Source organism: Pleuronectes platessa, chromosome 8 (assembly GCF_947347685.1).
Source record: "Pleuronectes platessa chromosome 8, fPlePla1.1, whole genome shotgun sequence".
Lineage (NCBI taxonomy): Eukaryota > Metazoa > Chordata > Actinopteri > Pleuronectiformes > Pleuronectidae > Pleuronectes > Pleuronectes platessa.
Genome location: NC_070633.1, coordinates 8713745 through 8731423, shown reverse-complemented (window position 1 = coordinate 8731423; position 17679 = coordinate 8713745). Strand labels below are relative to the sequence as shown.

Genomic DNA, 17679 nt, shown 5'->3' with positions numbered 1-17679 from the left:
CCTTAAATATGCCACTTAAACACTTGAGTAGAATACTTTATGACTAACTCACATACAGGAATTATAACATCCCACTCCTCATTACTGTTGACTACTGTTCACTGTAAAATGTGATCTACCAGAACATAGAGAACCATATGCATATAAGAGGTACATCTTACAGTTAGGTACATTAATACGAAGAGGGAAGATTCTGAAGTTCTTTCGCTTGTGTTGTCATGTCAAAGCAAAACGATACAGTGGATTAAATTATTTTGAGTATATAATCATGTAAGAGCGCTGTGAAATTACATCTATGGGATAAGGCCAAAAATGCAAAGCTCTGAGCAAGCACAAAAGGCACTTTGGGTAGTGATAATTCATATAAAGGCTCAAAATGTATAATTAAAACACTTCTGCGAAATATATACTTTAAAACAAAAAAGCACAGGTATAAAAGGTCAATGTTCACTAGAGTTTGATGCAGCATTGTCCAGAGGAAACTGCTTTCTCAACACCACCTGTGATATGGTGAGGGATTCACGTGCAGTATGTGAAAATCCTGATGAGGGAATCTTGATTTAGTCTTAATTCTCCTATGAGAGTAACTGTAATCAGACTACTTGTAGGTATGTAGATCTGAAGTCTGTTCCAAGTGCATTTTTGGCATTGCATTTGTAAATACCAGAGTTCATGAGCACCGAGCTCTGTAAGACGAGACTACCGTCTTCTGTCATGTGGATCCCTCCCTGCATTGTGAACCGGTTATGTGGAACCAGCGTTGTGCGTCCAGGCAACGTCCATGAAATATCAGGCTTGGGAATACCAGTCGCAACACAATTTAATGTCACAGATGATCCCCGGTTTACCCTTGTAATCGAGGTTAGCGTGTTGGTTATGTGTGGTGGGAAAACCATCACTGCAACTGGGTAGGATAGCGTTGATGAGCCAAATGAGTTGAAGGCTTTACAGACGTATGTTCCTTTGTCAAAGGTGGTGACCTGCCTGAGCTGGAGCGTCCCATTGGCAAGAAAGGATACCCGACCAACAGTTTGATGTTTGTTCAAAATAAAGCCATTGGGTAGAGTCCATGTGATTGATGCCTGTGGCCAGCCATCAACGGTACAAGGCAAATTGAGATTAAGGCCATAAGTGATCTTCATTCCACCTGGAAAAGTAAAATTGTAAGATTAAATAGATGTCATGCAAGATTCACAGATACACCAACATATACATCACAATTAAGATATCCACAATAGATGCAGACGAGCAAACAGCTAACAGATGTCAACGCTAGCTGTCTGCTCACGGCAGAGGAAATCTTCTTAAGGATCTTTTCCCTCTCTGACACAACTAGTGATCACAGTGAATGTTCTGACTTTTAGTTATACATTTCGTTTTTTTTTAATTTTCCTGAGTCAAAAAAAGGTACATGTTTTCTGACCCATCCACTGACGAGAGCAATGTAGGTCTGAAAGTGCCTATAGCCCATATTTTGATGAAAACTAAAGAGATTGTTTCTTCATAAATTTGACATGCAGAAACGTACCTGTGGAACCCCTGATCACCGGCCTTCTGCCTGCTTCCAGCGCATAACGTTTTTCTGCTTGTCCTGCAACATTTTTTGCTAGGCACCGGTACACTCCCTTGTCAGTTGCAACCGATTGAGAGATCCGTAGAGTTCCATTACCCAAATGATGAGTGAAACGTTGGAGCTTAACACCAGGTGTTAACAACATCCCATTGGGGAGCACCCATGCGAATTCCGGGTTCGGCTTGCCACGAGCAGGACACTCCAAGATCAGTTCCGCACCATCTTGCTTTATTGGTATGATTTCAATATTGGGAACAGCAAAGCTCGGTTTCTCTGCAATTGATGCCACCTCTAATTCAACAAGGAGAGATGATTCACCCAGAATGTTTTTAGCTGCACACACGTATTTTCCTTCATCTGTTTTCCTAACCCCTCTCAGCTCCAAACTCCCGTTTTGATGTACTTGGAAGCGCCCACCAAGGTAGGGTTTTGTGAGTGAGTGGCCATAAGGAGTAACCCACAAGATTCTTGGCTCGGGTTTTCCTTCCACTCTACAATCCAGAAGCACTGTTTGGTAGGAAACACCCAAAACCTTTGAGGTACTCTTGCCTTGTATACCATTGATGAAAGGTTTCTGGGGTTCAACTTCAAGTTTCATGTTTTTAATATCATCACCCGCAGAGTTTCGTGCCACACATGCATATTTCCCTTCATCAGCAAGTCTCACCCTTTTCAATACTAATGTCCCATTGTCCATAATGTGAAACTTGTCTGTTGACACAGGTATCACTTCATTTCTTGGTGAGATCCAAGTTATTCTTGGAATAGGCTCACCTGTTGCCTGGCAACTCAATTTAGCAGATTCTCCCAGCTTAACTGTCACCAACGAATGGGATTTTTGTCTAATCTTCGGAGCATTTGGTCCCACTTTGACGCTGACCTTTCTTTCATCTTTTCCCAGTTTGTTCTTGGCATAGCAAGTGTAGTCACCCTCGTCTTTTCTTCCCATCTGCTGGAGAAGTAAAGTTCCATTGCCAAAGATAACATAGCGACGGTTGCGAAGGCCACTGTCATCTGACTGAAGGGCATTGTTGACTAAAGTTCCGTCAGGAAGACCCCAGGAAACTTCTGGATCAGGGAGGCCTGTTGCAACACAGTCAACCTATATTGGAAAAATGGAGGAGGAATATGAGTGGATGTGGTAGAAAAATAAATGTAAAAACTGTATTATTGTATTAAACTATTGGTTAGTTGGGTCACTTATAATGGAATGTCCAAATAAGCCCTTGTGAGAACACAGCAGGAGATCCCCCCGAGGATTCTGTGTGGGGGAATAGGTAAGCTGATGACTAATCTAACATGCACTATATGCAAAAATGAAAGAAAAAACTAATATCTATCCATTGAAAAAGTAGAGCCACACAAGTAGAAATCCCAGCTGATGATGTCAAGTTTTTCGTGATAAGAGCCGACGGAAGTATCGATGTTCTGTATACAAAAAAATGTTGCCTGAAAGCACTGGAGATTTGTTGTAAACGTGTTTGAGTGGTGCTTCCCCTGCTGCGTTGTTCACATGTTTAAGGCAAACTCCGGAGAAAGTCCCAATTGTGTGGACATTCTCTGGAACTCATGTCTGATTACAGCTTTATTGACCATGATGCTTAAACAGCAGATGGACCAAAACTGAGTTAAAAGGAGAATGAATATTGGATTTACATTTGTCAGGTGTTTCAAAGCACAATTCTAAGCTAATGATATAGACCAGGGTTTTCTAGTTTGGAGAATAGGAAAAAATTAAATGTATATGTTGTTAGTATGTCAAGTGTTTACACTTTACACTGCTCTGCTGACCACAAGTGACCAGACAAATATAATTATATTGTTTTGAGATGTTTTACATAAAAAATACACTGATGACTCATAATAAGATGAAATTTAAAAAAAATGAGGTGTTAAGGAAGAGTGTCTGTAATATTCTATGCAGCCTATCTTACTTTAAATTAACCCTGAGTCAGCCCCCCACAAATACCTGGAAATGTTCTCCAAATGTGACCTTGGTCTGTGCAGTTCTAACATGTTCAATTCTGGGGGCGGTCATCAACACCTCCACCTGGTAAAACAAATACACAAGAACTTATAATAAGAAAGAAAATTCAGTGAAAAAATACAGAGCCAGACCCACAGCTAATTTCCCCAAGAATATATATTCAATAAAAGCTTTTTTCTTTTCTAATTCCTCAAGATGTGTCTATACAGGATCAGCCTGTATAGACATTTTAGGCTGAAGACAACATAAAGACAACATTGACTGACCAACAAGGCAGGGATTCTGAATAAACAATTGTCATGTAAGCTAGTTAGCAGTAGAATGAATCCACTTGTAGATAGTATCTGTCCTGTTACTACCTGGAAGAGCTCCATGTCTTCTCCATTGGGCCGCTGATATACACACAAATAATTTCCACCATCTAGCTCTGATAGTTGAAGAATCCTCAGAGTCCCATTGCGGAATACTTTAATTGGTCTCTCTGGACTGGAAACAGATGGAGAAGAAAATGAGGCTGATATTAGAGCAGTCAAGTTAAAATTCACTTCACACCTTAAGTCCTACCACAGTACTGTTTTCTGATCCGACTTCCTGTCAGGTCTATGTGGGTGTAGACAATCTGGGTTGACAGACCACACTATACTGTAGCTCCTGTACCCATTTGAGACAGATAATTATACTTTTGTGACATCATGAATTACCACCACCCATTTTCACCTTACAAGTGGCCTGTACTATGAAGCAGAATTAGAGTTTTGGATGTTTTAGGCATAATAATGGTTAAACTTCTTACTAGGAAAATCACCTAACTAATGATAGATACTGAACCTGCTCCAGAACCGGTTAACTCCTGAAGATCAGACCAAAACTTTTTAAGCACCCAAATACTGACCAATCCCATCAATAGACAGCCAGAGTCATAATTCAATAGGATCTTGACCGGGACAAAATATTTCAGTTACGTGTATCTATGTTCCAGAATGGTCTTTGAGGGTAGCTGCCAGATGGTTCCTCTTGTGGATCCGGTAGATTCTGGACAGTGGAGGTAGACAGCAGAACCGTACATAGCGGAGACAGAGTGTTGCCGGGATGGCACAGCATGGCGGTGGGTCGGAGGAATGGGAATAGGAGGCTGGTGGAAGAGGGAGGGAGAATCGGCCCTCACCTCCAACTGGACAGTCCTTTTGGCTATTCCAACAGTGTTAGTGGCCACACAATCGTACCTGTGAAAAGATTTGGATGGTTGCCATTCGCAAGCCATTCCATAATATGACAATAGTAACAATATTAAGCATGGTCCTTTCAGTAAGTGGGCAAACTCTCCAGACGCAGGGCCTCTGTGTAGTGCAGCTCAGCTGTTCTTTAACTGGTACAACAAACTTTCAGTCCTATCCTGCCATGAGAACTGGGAGGACACCACTGAACACTGATGCTATTTGAGGGGCAGCACAGGATAAAAGTAAGAGTAATTTCCAGTGCTACTTTTCATCACTTACTGTATATGAAACCTTACTGCTGGTGACTCTTTTGAAACTTTTAGGGCTGTTATTGTCATAAAAAGAACAAATGTTAGCTTTGTTTTCTTTAGAAGTTTATATAGTGATGCTTTTTAACATTAGCAGTACATTGTGTTATACGAACATATAATAAAATCTCACTCAACTACTGCTTAAGAAATCTTGTCTGAAACTAATGCTGTCTTTGCACCTAGCCTAAACCTAAGCCAGATCAAACAGATCTAACCCTAACCTCTGTTGCTTACCTATAAGGCTTAACATAACATGACAAAAGCTTTTACATCGGTACATTATGAAATACATAAATCCTAAATATATTGTGTGATGTAAGTGATTAGTGTAAGAGTTTAACAAATTGTCATTGTACATCATTACTCTAAATTTAATGAAATACATACCTCCCGCCATCAGATGGCGAAACCTCCTTCACAAGTAGTGTCCCGTTAGGGAAAACAAACAGCCTGCGTCCCAGAAACTGCGATGGCTTTACATGGACACCTGCTGGGAGCATCCATTTCAGAGCAGGCATTGGTTCGCCTTTCACAGAGCAGTGGATATACACACTCCTTCCTGGTTAGATGGGATTGTATTAATCTAGATTACTTGTTTTGACATTGTAAACATTCTGTAGTGCAACCATATGATGAGAAGAACGTCATATTGCAGTCATTTTTTTGTATGAATTCAAATGTCTGTACCATACCTGGCTGAATGATAACAGTATCCATTGCTCCTTCACTAATGCTTGGAGGCAGAGCTGCCACATGGAGATGATAAGTAATTGTATCAGCTCCTGCTGCATTACTTGCTATACATTTATAGTCCCCTTTGTTGGAGAAATTGGCAGAAAATATTTGTAGGGTTCCATTTTGAAGCAGAGACATTGGAGCGAGAAGAGTGTGAACAGTCCCAACTTCACGAACAAATGTCCTGTCTGGAAGAATCCAGGAAATTTGGGCTGGTGGTTTTCCGGAGGCAAGGCAGTCAAGAGTCATACCTTTCCCTAAGTAGACTTCGATATCTGTGGACTTTGGTGGTTGGATCTTGGGTGCCTCAGTCTGGACAGCTAAGGTAGTGACCATGCGATCTGATCCAAACCGGTTCTGGGCTGTGCAGAGGTACTGGCCTCGATCCTGAAGCTGGATGTTTTTAATAACAAACGTTCCATTCTTGAAAACTTCAAAACGGAGACCATGCTTGCTGTTTGCTGGGATGGTGGCACCTGACAAAGAAACAAACAAGTTTGCTCTGGCGCCCCCATTGCGTAACAAAAAATAAATTATAGCGGACCGATCTGACTCAAGTTCCAACTATAGACCGTTAATCTTTTACCTGTGGAGACTTTGGTCCATGCAATGGAAGGTTCTGGATTCCCTGTTGCTTTGCAGGGCAGGAAGACATCACTCTCTGCAAGTACCGAAACACTAGCTGCTGCTATTGTGGTGATGCGTGGCTTCATCCCACCACTTCCAGCTCCGAACCTCCATGGAAAAGGTGGGGCAGCTGTTGGCCTACGAGAGCTGATTCGTCCTGCTGCAAAACGAAACAAATTGAAACAGTAAGAATTTAATCATTATTATAAAAAATTGTTTTTATTCTTTTACCATTATAAAAGCATGGCATATATCTGTGTTCATACCTCCAACAGGCCACCAACTTCCAGCCCCAGGGGTAGTTGGGTGATAAGGGCGTGGGGTCAGAATGAAACCAGAGGATGATGATGATGTAGGTTTAGCAGGGTTTGGAGGTTGCAAGTTGTAAATATAGGTAGTTGCTGGTGGCTTGGGGGTGTATGGTCTGTACAAGGATGGTGGGTTAGGTTTAGATGCAATTGGAGACAGAGGATTGTAGTAGTTTGTGCGAGGTTTGGGTGTCACCATCCTCCCAAGTTGAGCGATGCGATCAAGTTGTGCCTGGAACAATTAAAGTCATCAATTACTATACTTTGTTTATACGTTATCCTAGCCATCATTGGCAACGGGATTGTAGTTGAATGGTATGACATGAGCGACACCACCCTTACTAAGCCAACTGACAATTACAGTTTCTCATTCAATCAATTTCAATAGCTGTGTCCTTGATTTATAGTTACCCTCTATCAGGTGAGTTCATGTTAAGCACTTAGTCCACATATAGATCCTAAATTAGAAAATGGGAAACATAATGCACACTCCCGAGCACATCACTTGTCATACCTGTCTGTATCTGTTCCTAAGCCTTGACAAAAACAGGTGATCTATGGTTTGGGTCCTGCCATCCACGTGATGATTTTGATGGTGATTATCTGATATCTGGGGATTAGGGAGTGTGAATTGGGGGTCTCTGGTTGTACCAAAGGCTGTCGCTGTGGGTCTGACTGTTTCCGCAGTGATTTCTGGTCTGTTGGTGACAATTTGGCTTTTAGTCCAAGGGTGGGCCAGAGACCAGGGTCGATGGGTAGGCACAGAGTGTGAACCAGGACCTAGGAACAATCGACAAACATTTGGTCAAATAAATATCCATACATTTCAACTACAGTCAGATATGACAACACCTAACAAACATAATCTTGGCTTTTTTGTCTATTAGGTAATCATGTCAATTGTTTTGTTCATTGTTATCTGCCTTTTAGAGATTGTATCAATCACATCTTTATTTAAATACAGAATTTATTAAGGAAATATTTGCACAACAGCCTAATTTACCTGGTCTAGGATGAGGAAATGACCTTTGACCTGGCCAGGAGGGGTAGAGAGGGTTGTAAGGATGATGATGGTAGAGTGAAGGTCTCTGGGTAGTTGGGGCAAATCTGGGAGGCTGGGCTTGTCTGCCTGGAATTACTCCCCCCTGTCTTCCTGTGTTTCTATCTTGATTTGTGTGTATCGTCTTGGAGTTGGTAGTTGGCTCTCGTCCATTTTTGTTCGGATGGAGCCATGGGTGAATCGGCTCCATTATTGGGAAACTGTGGGTCTCAGGTTTTGCTCTAGGCTTGTTTACTTTTTTACCTTCACTCTGTGTGACTTGTTCTATTGTTTTTCCTCTGGTTGAATGTGAGGTCATGACTTTAGGAGATGAAGGTCCTTCTTGGGTTGGTATATTTAGCTCAAGTGAAGGTCGAGTGTTTGGTCTTGGCCTATTTTGTGTTGTTAACCGCATGCTATCCTGTGAATTATAGGTCTGTGTAACCCATTCCTTTTTGGATTTTTCTGTGTCTCTCTCACTGTCTTCTATGACTGTTTTGTGTTTTTCTTGCTGTTCCATTGCTGTTGTCATCTCCCTCTCACTCTCTACCGCAATATTTTCACTGTGTCTGCTCTTTTCTTGGCTTTGTCTACTGATCTCATCCTGTCTCTCAAGTTTCTCTGGGCTGACTGTGAATGTCTCATATTCATCAACAGTCCTTTCAGTAGGATGAGGGTTGTTGTCTTTCTCAGGAGTTACAATTGACTTTGAATTAGGTAAATTATGTCTGCCTGGAGATCTGCCTACATCAGGAACATTGTCTGTAATTGTTGAAAATGTGGTAAGGCTACTGTCAATATCCTGGGTGGTGTGAACAGTTTCACTGTTCAAATCTTTTTTGGCATCCAATTTGTCCCTACCCTTGTAATTATATTCGTCATAGTATTCGCCTTCATCTTCCTCAGTCTGATATTCAGCAGATAGGCTTTCACTAATTTCTGCTGTGGTTGGAACAGGTGTTGTTGTTGTAGTAGTAGTAGTAGTAGTAGTAGTAGTAGTGGTGGTTGTAGTAGTAGTTGTTGGTGTGGTGGTTGTTGTTGGGAGAACAGTTGTGTGGGGCTTGTTTAATGGTTTGAAGGGGTTCAGGTGCGGATGGACTCTTCTCATTGGGGGTTTTCTACGTCTATAAGGCGGCCGTCTCCTGTTTGACTGACCAGGAACAAAGTTGTGGTTCTTTCTCCCCTCTACAAAATCCTTATTTTCAGACTGTCTGTCTGGCTGCGAGGTAACAACAACAGCCGACTCTGTCACAGATTGAGGTACTTCTGTAATTCCACTAACATGGTCTAGGGATGGTTCCATAATTGTAGGAGGTGGTGGTAGACTTTCTAGTGTTTCAGAGTCTTTACCGATATAAACATCTTTGTCCTTTTCAGAATGGGCCTCTGACCTAACTCTAGAATGTGTTGGCTCTACTGTAGTATCAGGAGAGGTAGTAGTATGGAGTAAGTTTCTAGTAGTAGTAGTAGTAACAATCAGAGTAGGAGTTTTAGTAGGTTTGGGTGTACTTGTTTTGACTGTTATAGTACTGGGCTCTTCTAGTGATCGCTCTGTAGGTAGGGAACCACTTGGTTTAGCATTTGCTTTTGCCAGTATTTCTGCCCATCGATTAGGGTCTAATTTCTTTACTGATTTATTGGGTTTTCTTTTTGCATCTTTAATTCTAATTTTTTTGGAAAACCCTTTAGGGGTCCTTTGCTGAGTTCCTACACTTTTAGGAAACTGCGTGGCAAAAGGACGTATAATTTCCTGGTAATATCCCCCTGAACCTTCTCCTTCCCCCACGTCCATTGATAAAAGCTTCTGCTCTCCCTCTGTCTGTACTTTAGACTTTTCAGAGGCCTTTTTATCATTGACTTCCACCATGTGTGATAGCATATCAACTCCATACAGATTTGAGGCTAAGCAGCTGTATTCCCCTGCATCTTCTTGTGTCAGCTTCATTAATACCAAAGTTCCATTTTCCATCACTTCTGCTCTTCTTGTCTGTTGTGTGGGGAGCAACATTTGATTTTTGGGCAGGTACCAAATAGTTTGAAATGGCTTAATTGAAGTCACATCACAGGGAAGAGCTAAAGAATGTCCCTTTTCAACTACAACTTTCTGACCATTTAAAGCTGTGGGGCTAAGCGAGAGTTCTTTAATTGTGAGTCTGAAAGGCATTAGGTCAACACCAGCTTTGGTTCTGACCATACAGTGGTAGAGGCCTGAGTCGGACAGTGTGGAATTTATAATCACAAGCTCTCCTCTTTCAGAAATTTCTATCTTGCCATTTGCATCTTCCACGATAGACAAATCTGGAAGCATCCACTCAACTTTAATCTCCGGATCTGAAGTGGTGACACTGCACTCTAAATGAACCTTTGAACCCTCGAGAGCTGTTTGAACTCCTCCCACTGTCCCTCTCCGCATCAGTGCCCAGGAAGAAGTGAAGTCATTGTCATCGTCCTGCCCTCTAAGACTGTTGACCCGCTTTGATATTAAAGTAGTGAAATCCATCACCAGTTTCTTAGTCGTAGTCTGCTGTCTGTTGAGCTTCAGAGTGACTCTGGGTTGAAGCAGCCAAGAGGGTTCTGCTGCCAAATGTCCTTTTAATTCTGTGAAATATGGAGAGTTTTCATTTACAGCTTGGGAATATTGATAGGTTACTCCGCTTGCATTTCCTCTCTGTTGACCCCTCTCCAGAATAGCAGGGCTTTCATAGTAATATGCAACCAGTTGCCATAGATTTTGCAATGTCTCCCGATCAATCTCACACTCAAGGACAGTCACCAGCGATACATTGACAGATAACTCCCCAGGTGAATGGGGATTTGCGGTCCACGTCATTGGTAAATTATCTCCAGGGTGGCGCACATTACATGCCACATGAGCTTGGTTTCCATGGGTGTCAGAGAGAACAAAAGTCAGGGAGCCCAAAGGTTTTTCAAAGTCCCTGGTGTAAGGAAGGTCAGGTTCTGTTTCAGACTCAGCCCACACTGGATTGTCCCACTGTTTGAGAGGGGAGCGAAGAGCTGGACGTTCACAGGTAAGCTGGTCCGCAGTTAACCCTAACAAGAGGGTACTGTTCAGGGGTTGAGGCGAAGCACACTGGGGACAAGTCTCATTGGTGCCACGTTCCTTCTTGCACTTTATTACACCTGGGACAAAGAGGAGAGTGGAAGGCAGGGAGAGGTCAGATAAATTGGGAGAAATAAAAACAAAAGGAATAAATTAAGATTGGATTCTTGTGTCCTTACCTTCATGTTTGGAACTCCATTCTAACAACCAGTGAAGGTGACAGTCACAGGTCCAGGGATTGCCATGAAGAGAGAGGAGCTCGAGCCTGGGAGCAGTCTGCAGTGCTGCGGCAGGGAACTGCTCCAATAGATTGTCTGACAGGTGTAAGTGTCTGAGACAAAAACATTATATCAATTTCTCTACTTAGTGGTCTGCAGGCTAACAAGGGGGGGATGGCCTATCTGTGCATGCAGTGAAACAAGTCCAACCAGGGTCTCTACTAGACATTCATGTCATTAAACTGGAGGTACAAAATGTATATGACCTAGATTATTCCCAAAAGGTTGTTTTAATTTCCCCACAATATGAGCAATATTTAAGATATTGTTTGATTTCTTACTTGAGTCCAGAGGTCCAAAAGCTTCCTAGTAGTGACACAGTAATGAAGGTATGAGGGTGGATGTCTTTGAGGAGGTTTCCCTCCAGCTGCAGAAGTTTCAGCGAGGTCAGGCCGGAGAAGGAGTACGGCTCTATAAAGTCTATAAGATTGTGGTCCAAATGGAGACGGATCAAACCAACAAGACCCTCAAACAATCCAGGATTCACTGATGTTAGCTTGTTGTAACTCAGCTTCAAGATCTGGAAACAAGGAAGGTTGTGTTATACTCACAGTAAGTGAACATTCAAACTTGTTCAGAAATCTTAGTTTTCTCCCTGCGTAGAAATTTATCAACATTGGGTGACAGAGGGACTCAAACTAAAAACCACAGCTCTGATATCCAATTGCCTTTGAAAAGAGAACCACACTTTTTGCCGGTCCCTGTGTGGTTCACTTCTTCTATTTGTGATTTAACACTTTGTTTTCTCTCTGTTATGTTTATCTCTTCAATAGGTAAAACTTAAAAAGCAACATCATCTCACTTATGTAGTGCAAAAAGGAACTTGGTATTAAAATTAAATGATCACTTATGACCTCATACTGTTGTATTGGGCTCCATATTGTTCCAACAATGATCTCAAGCCAGATCTTGACAACAGATGCTCTCAGAGGATTTAACACAGATGAAGAAGCCCAGTAGCAAGCATGAGTATTTAGATCTGTTGGAACCCCTGATTAAATCAATTTAATTCTTAATGGCCAACTAGCTCTTGGATCCACTTTGGTTCAGGTTTAAGGTCCAGTGCTACATAAAATAAAACAAGAATCCTAGTGCTCAGTCAGAAGAAAGCTGAATGTCAAGGTTGCATATATACAGCTCTGTATTATCAGTTTCGCTGGTTTTACCATTAAATATAATGAACATTATGTATATTATTTAGACTATGTACAATATTTCTTTCAAATTACAAATTCAATGAAATGGCTGCCAAACTTGATGAAATGCAGACTCAGAACGAATCCGGAATTTTCTTAATTTCTTCAATTGCACACACACACACACACACACACACACACACACACACACACACACACACAAAACTGTATATGTAATTGCATTTTTATAATTATATAAGGTACAATTATCTGTACCCCTAAACATTTGAAATGACATCAAGGACATATTAGAATAATTGTATTGGTTCTTGTAGTTGTATGGCCTGGCGCACACACTCACACATACTCTACCTGGAGTGATCTCAGGCTGTAAAACGCCCCGGGGTGGACTGTGTTAATGTCGTTGCCATGCAACATGAGCATTTCCAGTTGCCGTAGTGACCTGAATTCTGAACCCTCAACCTCCGTCAGGCTGTTGTATCTGTCGGAAACGAGAAAATGAATAGGACCAGTTACTATACAGGACTGAAAGAGGAACAAAGGGTCAATGGGGGTCAGTACGAAGGGATGCGCAAATTAGCAGTCGGTGCTTGCAAACGTGTCTGGGATGATGTGACCTTTCAAACGAAGGGGAAAGGTAGGTGTAAGGAATGCTGAATAGAAAGAGGGAAAGTGGTGTGTCAGAGAGACCTCAGTCGACCTTTAACCCCCCCAAATCCCCCAAGGATTTCCTTATTATTCCTCTTAAAAGTTCACCATGTGCATGGCAGAGGAATCACACACACACACACACACACACACACACACACACACACACACACACACACACACACACACACACACACACACACACACACACATTCACCAACACGTACACTCACAAAGGCTTTGTTTTTCCCCCTTTTAAACTTCATCTAATGTATATAACATTTTAAAGCAGCAGGGGTATATGGCCCTGCTCATTTTACCACCTTGATTATATCAGCAGTGTAAAAGAGTTAGAGAAGAACATTTGATGGAATCTTCAGATTCCTACAGCCATACTGTAGATGCCAGAGCCAAAAAATTATTCATCATTTTTTATCAAATGAAGAGAAGCTTCAGCAAAGGACACAGTCTGTTGGCAGCCGCCGACAGTGCTTGACAGATTTTTACTGTAAGAGTTACTCAGCGTGTCCAACTAGGAACCAGGTCAAATCAACACAGTAATGTCGAACACAGTTTCTTCTCTTGTAGTGAGTTCCTTAGCTTTAACACACACAACACTGCCTGGCTGCAGTTATCCCCACCAAACTAAACACATATGGGAGAAGGTTGCGTTTTTCCATTGCCATCAATAACACATCCAGCTTGAAATATATCATCTAAGTCACTTTCATCCAGAGCATCTTTTGATGACATTAGTGCACATATATTCCTAGTGAATGCTTCAAACTAAACTTCGAACCCTGAAAGTGTTAATGCATTGCCAATACAGTAAGATAATATGCTGAATTCTTCCTGTATATAGGACTTCCAGGCAGATTGAAGCTCGTCTTTATCTGGACAATCACCTTATTAGGTATTCAAAACATCTAAAGCCAGGACGTTTAACACCGAACCCTGAAATAATAAGATGACCGTCTTAAAAGTATAGGATGCAGGGTGATTTGAATGAATTGGCTATGGGATGCAGGTCTGTGCACTGTAAAGGAGCATATTGACACAGGACTATGAGTCCAATATGTGATATACTGATAGAAGAGTAAACTGGCCAAATAAATGGCTCAATAAATATGATATACAATTAGCTCGGTTGTTAGTCCCACGAACCCTTGAAAAAAAAAAAAAGAATCACAATCACATTTATCAAAACATTAACAAGATAGCTGGTGATTGGTTTTCTGTTGATCGATTAGTTAATCAATTAACTTCTTCTGATGCTGGCCCAGGTTAGACATCAGAGAAGGGTTTTGAAGCTCCTTAAGCATAAAATACTACATTCTTATTCCAATTACCTTGGGTGAATTTGTCTATGTAGAGGCAAGGTCCAGCACTACCCAGTAGCAAATGAACCAAACCTTACAACACAAAAATGAAAACTATGCGGACAGTCTTAGTACCTAATGATCTGTTGTGTTCAGCCACATTAAAGCAAGTTAATTTGATTTTAGCTTTATTCAAGGCAGACTCATCTGTGCTCTTCTTCATCACCGTTCCATGTATGAGCACATGGAGAAAGTATGACGAACTGTTAGCAATTAGATGTCCACACTTATCTCCTCACAGCCATTAATCCCTGTCCTGTAGGTGGTCTACACCATCATATGCCACTCACTGATCATTCAGCACAATAGTCCCTTTGAAAGAGGATGGGAACTTACATGTATTAGAGCGGTTCTATATTCAACAGCACTGCTTTAACCCCAAACTAAAGGGAAACAGACCTCAGAGTGTAAATAAAACACTCCAAACATGTCTGGTGTGAACATGTATACCAAAAGGTTTGCATTAGAGAGTAAATCCCCCTGGGCTTCTCCACAGTTAGCAGGGTGGTCGAGTGTTTGGAAAGGCAGAGCCTGTTAGCTCCCTAAGGGTTTGGTAACTCTCCAATTGTTTGCTCTGCTGAAAATCAATCATTCATTTTTTGCAGCTGGCTGTTCGCTAAACTTATTACTGACACCAATAGATTTATCGTTCAATTCAAATTTAGAAACATGGGTATTTTTGTATGATAAACAAAAGCAGTCTTTTTTGTTGCTTTTTTGGGGGAGGCGTGCGGTGCATTTAGTCTGAAAGGGGGTCATAGGGGGAAGAAATCAGCAAAAGACCCGGTCGGAACCGAACCTGCATCATTAGACCTGGTTTTCACAATTCCAAGACGTTTTGTATTCAATAACAAATCCTAACAGAATCCAGCAGGATTCCCATTTTTTTCACCTTAGGTTCTTGTGTCAAAACCAAATTCGAGAGTCTTGTTTTATTTTGTTATGACGTTGACTTCAGTAGAGGAAAGCATTCTGTTTCAGAAGCAAGCAGAGAAAACAAGTATTCGTTTCACTATTGTGATATTGAAGGGAAATCCTGGGATTGCTGGGGAAAAAGTGGAAGCGCAGGCACATGAAAAAAATAAGTATCGCCTGGACAAATGGCTGATGACTTAACTAGCCATAAAAACTGACAGTTATTTTGTATTGAATTTATAAGCTAGCATAGTTTCTGGAAAGTTGATTGTGTTAAATCTAATAAAAAGTAAGGGGGTAATTTAATTTAATGATCACCATCTCGTCATCATTTCATCTCCTCCTCATTTATCATTTAAAAACTGTTGTGAAATGCTGACAGACATAAACCAGCATAGTCGTTTTGTTTGGATTCATAATTCGGAATGCATTGATATCCAGAGTAGAGGAGCACATATGGAGACAGTTTATCTCCTGTTCCAAGCTAAATACAATAGCTTCGGTGACATATCAAATGCTTTATCATATCAAAGAGTTGAGGAGCAACACTACGCACACATTTAATGTACCTGAAATGCAGCGATTCCCAAAATAAAGCCTTGAATGCAAATTAAAAGTCTTCTATGAACAATCGAGCAGCTCTGTTTTGCCATGTAAATATGGATTGTTTGGAGACAATTATTAGACAATTTGTTATATACAAAACAGAAGCTGGGCAGTTTCTCTGCTGTGCAGGAGGGCAGTGAACTCTGTCCAAAATACAAAGACCCACATGGAAGTGATTAAGAGATCGATTCCCTCCATAGTTAGTTTTGTACCACATCCTGATGCTATGACCTTGTTAAAAGATATTTAGTCAATTAAACTTCAACTTGGTCGCTGGTGACACTTCTTTTGTGTATTTCGCAAGCAGCTATACAGTATGTTCTCATGATCCCACCCACTGAGGCAAGAGAGTGAATTATCTGCAGGACCTATGGAATCAAAATATGATCTGAAAAGAACAGTCAAAAGGCTATATCACCAATCAAAAAGCACTTAGCTCATCATTTCTGTGTGTAATTGATATGAGGTGGTGATATTAATATGTTAGCTAGCGAAAAACATATCTTTGACAAATTACCTACACCACATTCCACACTATCCTGTTGAGTGTTTGGTTTTCTTTCCCTTGGGGTGGTTGATAACAGCATCTCAGTGCTTCTGTGTGGACGTGTGTTTATGCTGTGATAGAGTCTTACCCCAGGTTGAGCCTCTCTGTATCTTTAGGAAAGGTTTTTGGTACGGTGGTCAGGTGTCTGAATGTACAGTGGACCTCTTTAACACCTGGACAGCTGCAGGTCCGGGGGCAGAATGGGACAGCGTAGACGGGGCAGATCTTCATGTGATGAGTGGAGGTGTGACGGCCGTCGGAGAGAGAGGACGGGGCGAGAGAGGAGAGTAATTCAAGGGAAGAGGTCGGGAATGAAGGTGAGTTCAAGGGGGTTTGAGAGAGCAGAGAGGAGAGGTGGATTCAGAAAAGATGAGAAAAAGACAAGCCAACAGATGAGTTCAGACCTGTGTAGTAACTTGACAGAATTTGGAAAGAAATCAACACTAAGAGGAATAAATAGACCCGAGGCTTCTATAAAAGAGCCCAGGTGTAATAACACTATGCGCTCCTTTGCTCATTTCCAGCAAGCCTTTTTATTTTAAAGATGATACAGTGGCCTGAATGAATATAATTTCAGGAAATACATTTATCTAACTCACTAATGGCTACAGCTTTTGAAAACTGGTTTCAAATACGACCCCACTCAGCATTTACATGTGCCCAAAATCTTCAGAGTGAACAGACTTTGCCTGACTGTCACAATGTTAGTGACTCTTATGAGTCATTATTTCACGATTTAAGCAACAAACCACCGGCCTGAGAAGCTCCAAGGAAGATTTACCGTTTGCCACAGCAGTGATGAGAGGAGCAGAGGAAACCACGCTGCAGCCAACCTGCAGCAGATCTTGGCGCACCACCAGAGCGCCATGACTGGACGGCTGTCTGACTGCTCACGCCATCAATACACCTGAAGGAAGGAATGAGGTGATTTAGATGCATAGATGTACAGTAAGTCAAAATAAGCTTAACATTTTAAACTTTGAAAAAAGGGAGTGTAACTAATAAACTGGTCCCTCAGTTTCTGCCGTTGCTGTTGATGCATATTTCTAGTAGATGTTGTAACTGTAAAGCAACTTGTATGTAGCCTATCCTTCCCGATAACTCTTGCCAGTTCCTGCAACTCTGAACAGGATAAACACTTCAAAGAACAAATGGCGCAACATGATGAATGATAATTTTTATTAATAAATGGATACCTCCACAACCACACTATGTCCTAGACATGTTCATCTAGTGAACCCTGTGTCTTTGAAGTAGAGAAGGCATCATTGAGGACAGTAGCTTAGCAAAA

The 17679-nt window shown here is 41.4% G+C and overlaps 1 protein-coding gene across 1 annotated transcript; it reads right to left on the bottom strand.

Moving 5' to 3' along the window:
- Positions 1-221: 221 nt before the first annotated feature.
- Positions 222-17256, bottom strand: si:ch211-159i8.4 (matrix-remodeling-associated protein 5). Its single transcript, XM_053429138.1, has 16 exons — positions 17170-17256; positions 16477-16613; positions 12645-12774; positions 11418-11656; positions 11038-11189; positions 7762-10938; positions 7273-7538; positions 6717-6990; positions 6410-6607; positions 5781-6299; positions 5476-5647; positions 4523-4783; positions 3920-4046; positions 3543-3623; positions 1529-2675; positions 222-1147 (listed from the first exon to the last, which is right to left on the bottom strand). The coding sequence occupies exons 1-16, from the start codon at positions 17254-17256 to the stop codon at positions 594-596; spliced, it is 7521 nt and encodes a 2506-aa protein (XP_053285113.1). The 3' UTR covers positions 222-593.
- Positions 17257-17679: the final 423 nt, after the last annotated feature.